General features: G+C 26.7%; 2 protein-coding genes and 1 non-coding gene across 8 annotated transcripts; all 3 read left to right on the plus strand.

The window, feature by feature from the left end:
• The first annotated feature begins 98 nt into the window (after nt 1-98).
• On the plus strand, nt 99-172 carry Trnat-agu. Its single transcript has one exon. It is a non-coding gene; the product is annotated as a tRNA-Thr (tRNA).
• Nucleotides 173-930: 758 nt separating this feature from the next.
• LOC124948293 (transient receptor potential cation channel subfamily V member 5) lies at nt 931-8576 on the plus strand. Of its 6 annotated transcripts, XM_047491711.1 has the most exons (15): nt 931-1084; nt 2150-2328; nt 2429-2516; nt 2613-2789; nt 3339-3528; nt 3617-3770; nt 4169-4423; nt 4518-4600; nt 4699-5256; nt 6180-6345; nt 6506-6767; nt 7344-7525; nt 7830-7946; nt 8077-8202; nt 8284-8576. In XM_047491711.1, the coding sequence occupies exons 1-15, from the start codon at nt 994-996 to the stop codon at nt 8428-8430; spliced, it is 2775 nt and encodes a 924-aa protein (XP_047347667.1). In that variant the 5' UTR covers nt 931-993; the 3' UTR covers nt 8431-8576. The 6 variants fall into 6 exon arrangements, with proteins under 6 accessions (XP_047347667.1, XP_047347663.1, XP_047347661.1 ...); XM_047491707.1 differs by lacking the exon at nt 931-1084 and having other exon boundaries at nt 1743-2328; nt 4753-5256; nt 8284-8575; XM_047491705.1 differs by lacking the exon at nt 931-1084 and having other exon boundaries at nt 1744-2328; nt 8284-8574.
• A 50-nt stretch (nt 8577-8626) lies between these two features.
• On the plus strand, nt 8627-9636 carry LOC124948296 (coiled-coil domain-containing protein 103). The gene is made up of 3 exons (XM_047491718.1): nt 8627-8851; nt 8958-9211; nt 9301-9636. The coding sequence occupies exons 1-3, from the start codon at nt 8699-8701 to the stop codon at nt 9608-9610; spliced, it is 717 nt and encodes a 238-aa protein (XP_047347674.1). The 5' UTR covers nt 8627-8698; the 3' UTR covers nt 9611-9636.
• The last annotated feature ends 139 nt before the right edge of the window (nt 9637-9775 follow it).

The raw sequence follows: 9775 nt of genomic DNA on the forward strand, positions 1-9775 counted from the left end.
TTATATAAAAATATATGATTTTTAAATTATTCGAACACATCTATACATTAAAATTCTAACTTGATTTAAATGATCTATAATAAAACAGTAGTCTCAACGGCACCGTGGCTTAGTTGGTTAAAGCGCCTGTCTAGTAAACAGGAGATCGAGGGTTCGAATCCCTCCGGGGCCTTTGTTAGCCCATAGGGTGAACTTTATTTTCTTTTCCTTTTTTTTCAATATCTATTATATTAACAATTATTAAACATTTTTTTTAATTATATTTTTGTACATATACATATATATATATATAGTAATAATTATTATTATTAAAATATTAATTTTATAAAGTAATTTTATTGTTAAATATAAAAAGAAAATAGGACACATTTAAAATTTATTTCTATCGTTTCAAGGATATGATTTATCATAAGTTTTTATCGTGAAAATTATTATCACCTACTATAATTTTCGTTTCGTGGTTTTAATCCAAGAGGATTTATTATTTTAATTATCAAAAACGGATAGGATATCCTCCTGGTTAATTCCATCATTAAAAATAAAATTGTAAAACCACAATATTGTGATTTCTATTTCGGATTTTATTCCTTTTGATATTATATCTTTAATAAGTAAAATTTATATAAATTAGTTTTTATATAAAACATTATGTAATATAAATATAGAAAAAAAAATATATATAAATATGAAATAAATAATATTAAAATTTATGTAAATATAAAAAACATATACATGTATTTAAAATTTTAAATAACAAATGTAAAAATTAAATGTACACATAGTTAAAGATCTTAAGAAATATTTTATATATATTTATCAGAAATACTCTAAATATCGAGTTGTGTGAATTTATATATCTGAATTAGTATAATCAATAACGAAAGAGTTTACCATAGTAACCAAAGTGCTATTGAAAGTATATAAGTTCGATTCTTCGCTTAAATTAGTTATTCTTGTGACGGAATAAAAGTTGATTATTTTTTATCTATTAATATGGGAAATACTGAGAGTAATGTTTCAAATAGTGTCAAGAAACAGACGGATACATCGTCTATAGTTCTTTACAAATTTGTAGATCTAAAAGGTACACCATTTTAATTAATCTATATGATAATATTATTCCAATGTTTTCAATGAAAAGATAACATATCGAATACAAATAATATTATAAATTAAAATACATTATTTTACAATTGCGTATAAGAAATTAAAAATTATTAGATTGTAGAAAAGACATAATTCGAAAGGTAAGTCAAGAAATTCGTAATAATTGTGTAAATGCATAACAGATGACGCTACGTATGTTTCACGAAAACAAAAAAAAAAAAAGAATAATAACATTCAAATCAATAAAATATTAAATAATTACAATATATACTTTTTTATATATTACGTCTATATAAACAAAGATTAAAAGATCATAAAAATTAATAAATTAAAATATATAGATCTTAGAGATTTAAATATTAAAGACTAAATATTATACACTGAGGTTCGAGAATTCATAAATGTAAAAAATCTAAAGTGAATTTCATACAAGTTTCCATCTTTATTTTTAACATTTTGTATCCTTGGCACAAAAACATGAATGAATATTTCGAGAAGGTCTGAGAGATAACAAATAAATAGTAAAAATAATTATCAGCATATATATATATATATATATATATATATATATATATATATCCTTATAAAAATAGTTATGAATACAATGAATAGAATAAGAACATAAATGAAAATTTGATTACAAAAATAATTATTAAAAACGAATCATTAAAATTTCTACCTCGTACCTTCCTTATCCATTATTATCCATGAGTCATGTGTGCTAAGTTTGAAAAGTGAAGTGTTACTACTACATACTGCTATATTACTGCTTCGATACTCGCAAGTGTTCAACTTAACGATCTAAATACTTGCAGATATGACGTAATAGATTGACTTGCCTTTGGACACTAAAGATTTTATTTTAATATATGAGAGATCTATCCCCGGCTATCCTAATTCTTAAGTAATGGTTAGAAGTTTACCAGATCGCAGCGGGAATCGACGAGAGTTTGAAAATTATACATAAGATACAGAGATAAAGAGAGAGAACGAATTCATAGTATGTTACTTTTCTAAGAATTTTATATTCACTTATATATAGGGGGTGGACTATTCGTGGATATGATGAAAAGAGCTACGCAAACTAAGCAATTTGCTGAACTGGATCATGCTTTAAGAACGAAGGTAGAACCATTTTTGTACAATAAGGGAAAAGGCAAATGGATACCGATTGAGAAATTAGTGTTACTTAGGAATAAAGATCGGCCGAGATATAAAATGGTAGAAACCATTGAAATAATTATATAGAATTCTTTTCCAATATAAAAAAAAAAAAAAAAAGAAAAAAAAAAAAATTAGAACAAAATAAAAATTATTTCAGTTGCCACAATTAAAAGCTATGGAGAATCCAGCAGATTACGATATAAATAAAGATTTGAATGACGAAGACGTGGACGAGACTAAGATAGGTAAGAAAAAGAAAAGAAATTAATTATACGGTATAAATTTATTTAACGAAAGGGAAAGATATTTTATAAAAATTTATTAAATATTTTGATTCGCAGATAAAAGCAAACACAGACTGGTATGTTGGAGTCTGAGCGAAAGAGGTGCCGTCGGTGAAACTATTTTACATTTGTGTATGTTACACGCAACAGCCATTCACGCGGACTTGGCAAAAAGATTGTTACGCTTTTATCCGAATCTAATAAATGACATTTACATAAGCGATGAATATTACGGTGAGTCAGATGAAATATATTACAATATATACATTTTAAAATGATAATTGAAAAGGTATAATTAAATGCTTATCGATCTAACATTGTCACGGTATAATCATTGATATCTAACAATTCAACTATCCATCAACCGCAAGTACTTGCACGCTTTATAATCATTAAAGATTAGAATCTCTAAGACGAGACATTAACGTTCGGCCTCTGGCAAATCTGCAGCAATTAATTTTACGACTTCTCCCTCCATCGTAAAGTTATTTCACATCGAGGTCAAGTTGATTTTCCTCACCTAATGTCGAGGCATTTTTTTCATTATATCGCAAATAACTCTTCGTTAGTCATAATCTATTTACGTCCTTACATGCATCGGCCAAGTAAGTACACTTATCTACCTATACCAGGTAGGAACGTTCCGATAGACAAAGGTCAATTAACGTTTCCTTTTTAAATGTCATCAAATAATAACGATGAAATTATTACGAAATGATTATGAAATTCAATTGTTATATTCGAATTTAATGTTTATAATTCATTAAGTTTTCAATTTAATAGGAGAAAATGTATTACACATAGCAATTGTTAATGAAGATCCAGCTATGGTAAAATACCTTCTAGATAGTGGAGCTGATGTACACGAACGTTGCTTCGGTAGTTTCATGTCTCCTGAAGATCAAAAAACTTCGAGAAATGATAGTTTAGAACATGAATGGGTTTCCGTTGCACCAGAAACGAATTATAGCGGGTACGTACATATATTAAATCTAAATATGATGATGAATTTAAAAAAACAGTCAATAATTTTTACCGAAGTTCGATCTATCTTTTATCAGATACGTTTATTGGGGAGAGTATCCTCTCAATTTTGCAGCATGTTTAGGTCAAGAGGAATGCTATAGGCTCATATTAGCCAGAGGTGCCGATCCTGATAAACAAGATACAAATGGGAATACTGTATTGCATATGCTCGTCATTTATGAAAAAATGGTAAAGTTTATTTTATTTTTCTTATGATTATTAATTGTCAGTTATATTTATTTATCGATTTTATATAATCTCATTAATGGAAATGTTGAATATTGCGCCTGCGGCTAGACAATACACCATACATCGTCGATAATTTAATTACTGATTATCTTATATCGATAAAAAAGTTTTCTTCGGCCCCTTCGATAGGCAATATGACTACGGGAATATGTAAAACAGGTTGCCTATCGATAGGTTTAAAGAATTCTTTCTTACGAACATATAGCAACAGTTAACTACATTATCGATTAAAAATGAAGTGTAGTTTAATTCCAGGTGCGAGATTTACACCAACTCGTATTAATAATTATTATATCAAGATTAATAAAAACGATTTAATTATGAAAAAAATTTTTCAGACAACTTTTGACATGGCTTATGAAGTAGGTGCATCATTGTCTATTAAGAACGTTCAACATTTAACGCCGTTAACATTGTCAGCAAAATTGGGGAGAGTCGAGATGTTTTTTCATATTTTAAACATTGAGAGAGAAATTTATTGGCAAATTGGAAATATAACATGTGTAGCTTATCCTTTATCGCAAATCGATACGATAGACATAGAAACAGGACAAATAAGTCATAATTCTGCATTAAATCTAATTGTTTTCGGCGTAGGTTTTAATAAAATTTTATATATAAAACTTAATGAATGATTACAACAACAATAAAAAATGAGTACGTACTATAGTACTATCCTTTTTACAGGACAAAGACGAACATCTTGAATTGTTGGATGGCACTCTAGTTGATCTTTTAAACGCCAAATGGAATACATTCGTAAAAGATCGGTCAGTAATTAAAAGTTCATACATTTTTCAACATAAAAATTATATATATATATATATATATATATATATATTAACATTGTCGATGATGATTCTTATAGATTTTATCAACAATTTTATTTATTCTGCCTCTATTTCATTCTATCTCTAATAAGTTTCACATTACGTCCTGGGCCATTATCAACGTTGAAAAGTCCTGTTACAACAACGACTGTTACAACTACCGATCCAACTTTGAATATTTCGTACTTAACGACGATGGACACGACACAAATTTTAAATTCATTGCAAATTAGTAATATCTCTGAGTCGATCGTTAAAAATCTAACAACAAGCTTAATATCGGAGAAAAGATTTATGAAAAATTCGGACAACGTTCTCGATAAGATTTCCTTACAATTAATTTCAAATATGACGTCGTTATTAAAGGATACTTTATTACCAATTTTATCATCGATGATAGAAGAAAATGATACATTAAATCAATTTGATTCAAATTTTACTAATCCTACCAATCATACTTTGTACAATAAAATTCAGCAAAATATTACCACGACTAGTCGTGGCATTTATACGATCGATGATTTACTTAAATTTAATTCAACGATAAGAGAAAGTGATATCAATGGTTTTACCAAAATCAAAGGCAAAAAGAATTGGTAAGTAAAATTAAATATATTTATCAGAATGTCGATGATTAATAAACTAAAAATAAAAAACTATATATATATATATATATATCCATATATTAATATATTTCCTCGTCGAGGAAATTAGGAAATAACGGACAGTTAAAGTTTTTTGAAAAAGGAAAAACCTCCTTACATTCTTTTTTTTTTTTTTTTTTTTTTTTTTCTTTCGAAATAATATATCAACAAATAGTTGCATTACTTTAGACGTTTAAAATAAAAAATTTTTATATCTCTAGACTCTTATCGTAAATCGATTTGAGAAAGCACAAAAATTTTTTCATTTTCATTTTCATTTTGCAAAAATAAAACTAATCATTCAATCAATGCATAATTAATGCAACCAACTTTACTATTATGCATATCTTTCTCTCTCGCTCCGTTCTTCACGTCGATCGTAGACCGGACTTCTCTCTCTCTCTCTCTCTCTCTCTCTCTCTTTCTCTCTCTCTCTCTCTCTCTCTCTCTCTCTCTTTCTCTCTCTCTCTCTCTCTCTCTCTTCCTCTCTCTCATATTCATTTAATGCTTTATAGCCTATTTTATAGCTAATATATCCGCAAGTAAAATGACTTTAATTTTCAGTCGGATCATAAAGTCCAATTATACAAAATATTTCATTCGATTAGAACACAAGAAAAGAAAAAAAAATAGTAAGAATTTTTGAGTAATCACAAACATACAGATTAAGAAGATTTTCACATAAATAACAATATTAATACGCATATAATAAAATAAAGAAATATTTCGTAAAGTGTTCGAGAAAGAAAGAAATAGTTGTAAAAAAAAAAAAAAAAAAAAAAAAAAAAAAAAAAGAAAAAAAAATAAAAAAATGTTGAGATCAATTGTTTTATTATATAAAGTGATAGTTTTTAATTTAATGTAATTGCAAACAGGTGGCAAACACTTACAGAGGAATGCAGATTAATGCACTTAAATTCTATATCAGCAAAAATTCGTTTAATAGCCGAATTTTTCATGGAGATTGGTGCTATCCTTTATATCATCACTGCGTTAAAGGAAGCAAGATTTTTAGGATTGAACATGTTCATCGAGAATCTCGTAAGAAAATTCTCTTTTTCTTAAGGGGTTAAGTGGTGGGGGTAAAAAAAAGGAAAAATAAATTCTATAATATAGATTAAACATTATATATATTATATATATATATACATTCCTTAATATAAATTAATAATAAAAGTAATAATAACGATACCATTTGCAGATGACAGCACCATCACGAGTAATGTTTTTGTTCTCCTGTTGTCTCTTACTTTCGTTTCCAATACTCAGATTAGCTTGTGCCGACGAAGTCGAAGACATGCTTGCTGTCGTCGTTATGTTAACGACAGCACCTTATTTTTTATTCTTTTGTAGAGGCTTCAAAACTGTTGGTCCATTCGTCGTTATGATTTACAGAATGATCATGGGTGATCTACTTAGATTTGTTGCTATATATTTGGTATTCGTCATGGGATTTTCTCAAGGTAATTTTACAAAAAAAAAAAATATATATATATATATACATATACTTTTTTGTTTCCAAAATAACGTATACATAATAAAAGTGACGATTTCATTTCTTAAAAAAACATACCTTAAATGCTTAAATGAAATTCATCGAAGTCGTTTAAAAAGCGCGCCTTTTTAACATGCAACATTTTTTTTTTCTACATCTATAAAAAATTTGATCCATATGAAAACACATAAATAATCATTATTCCAATTGAGAACATCAGCGAAATTGACCTATCAATATTTGAAAGAGATAGAGTAGTATATTTTTAAGTAGACTTTAAAATCTACTCAGCGAACAAAATTCATCAAACTCATTTAAAAAGCCTTTTTAATATGCAATTTTTTTTTTTCTACATCTATAAAATATTTGATCTATACACACACACACACACACATATATATATATATATATATTACATGCACATAAATAATCATTATTCCAATTAAAAGAAGCTACTGAGAAGCATCTGCGAAATTGACCTTTTTATATTTGAAAGAAATAGTGTTAACTACTAACAAGTGTTTTACTCTTTTTATAATTCTAGCTTATTACATCATATTCTTATCCTTTGACAATCCTAATACGCCGGACGGCGTCGACGATTCAACGTCTAATCCAATGCCATCTCCAATGGAGAGTGTCATGGCAATGTTTCTTATGAGCATGACGAATTTCGGTGATTACTATGGAGCATTCGAAAGAACGAAACATGAAATGGAGGCCAAGGTAATGTCACCGCAAGAATGCAGAATATTACATATCTCAAATTGGCTACTTTATGATATTACTACGCTAAATGCAACCTTCATTTCAATATCCATACACGCTAGAAAATAAAAATATTAAAGAATAAAAAATAAATATAAAATAAATTATTAAAATGATATTTGTCCATTAAATAGTTTTCATATACTAAAGCAAACAAATATTAAGAAATGAGAAATATTTATAAAAAAAAAATAAAAAAATAAAAAAACAAAAAGAAAAATGATATTTTTAACGTATCTTATTATTGATTCATATTTTACAGCTTCTTTTTGTACTTTATATGGCAATCGTTGCAATTTTACTTGTTAACATGTTAATCGCCATGATGGGAAATACTTATCAAAAAATTGCTGAGACAAGAAACGAATGGCAAAGACAGGTATATTTGGGCTATTATTAAAAAAGGGAGAAAAAAAGAAAAAAAAAAGAAAGATAATAAATTGATATTACATACACAGATTGTTTCGTACAGAGTTGATGATTAATATCACATATGTTGAAAATTTTAGTGGGCGCGAATCGTTTTGGTAGTCGAAAGAGGAGTACATCCTAAGGAAAGACATAAAAAATTAATGCACTATTCACAATTGATGTCCGGTAAGGAAAGAGCATTAGTATTGCGTTTAAATCAAAAGGTAAATCATTTTAATTATTAAAGACAAAAATTTGTTTGTCCTTTATTTCTTATTAGATGAATTTATATTGATAAATTTTAGGAGGAAGATAAGGAAGAAATGAAAGAAATCCTTGAAATGAAGAGAATGCATGAGAAATTCTATAAAAGGAGAAAAAACAACATGTTGAAAGAAAAAAATTTGATGCCTAATACAGATATTACCATTATTAAAGATTCTTTGCAATAATTCCTAATAATATTATATATTCAAGACTTTTATTATTATAATGCTAATAAAAAATAATACTTGTGCATTGTAATCTATTTCAAAGTACATATACTTTATTCTTGAATTGTATTGATATCATCACAATAGAGAAATGTTCTTGTTATGCGTAACTATGGTAATAAAGACTATACCTTTGCCAAACATAGGTTATTATTACTCATTCTATCAATTCAAGATATTATAGACTGTACATTCTACAGATATTTGTGTTAATAATTTGAATGAAATGAGTATATTGAAATCGCCAATAGATTATAAAATATTACAGGATGAGTTGTACGAAGAGCTTAAAGCAAATGAGTTATATAAATTACAAAATGATGCAAAGATCAGAGCAATGGAACAAGGAGTACCTACTTATGAACACTTTAGACAAATGGTAAGTTATTGAAAACAAAACAAAAAAAAAATATTAAATAAATAAATAAATAAATAAAGATTCAATGTCACATACATCTATTTCTGTTGCTTTTTATATTTAATAGGTGAATGGAGCTCATTTAAAACCATTAGAATCAAAAGATATTAAATCTAAATCTGCAGTATTATGGAATTCCATAAGCATAAAAAATAAATCAGAATTTTTAACCTCAACATATGAAAATAATGGAACAAAACTAATTAAAGAGAAATTCAATGAATTTGCTAATACAATTCCAAGGAATTATAAAACATTTATCCAAATGTGGAGAAATACTAATGATAGCAAAATAAAGTTTTCTTATCTTTACAATACCAGGTAATGCATTACTATTCTTATAAAAGAAAAAAAAAAAAAAAGCAAAAATTGAAAATACATTGTTACATTATAATCTATCTGTTTTAAAGGGATATTTTAAAAAATAAAATATTCCATAGCGAGATTCCCCCATACTTTCTCTGCGATATCATCAACATATGTCTGGAATACAAAAAACAAAATTCCTTGAATGAGAAAGAAATTAAAGCAATTATAGAAATTCTAACTATTTTAACTACTTGTAACAGATTTAATCTTGCTGTAAATTTCATGGGAGATCACGAAAAAGAAAATTGTTCTCAATTGCTTAAATACTTGGATGATATGATAAAATCCGAAGAGATAACATTAGAAGAAAATGCTATTGCATCATTAATAAAAAAATATCAAATTATCTAATCAATTGATAAATATCATTATAAACGTTTACTTTCTTTATAATTATTTACTTGAAACTTTTCTTGTTAAAGAATAAAATGAAAATTGTAATTATACGTAACAACACTAATTATTTGAATAACATATATATATATATATATATATATATATATATATATATATATA

Source organism: Vespa velutina, chromosome 4 (assembly GCF_912470025.1).
Source record: "Vespa velutina chromosome 4, iVesVel2.1, whole genome shotgun sequence".
Taxonomy (NCBI): Eukaryota; Metazoa; Arthropoda; class Insecta; order Hymenoptera; family Vespidae; genus Vespa; species Vespa velutina.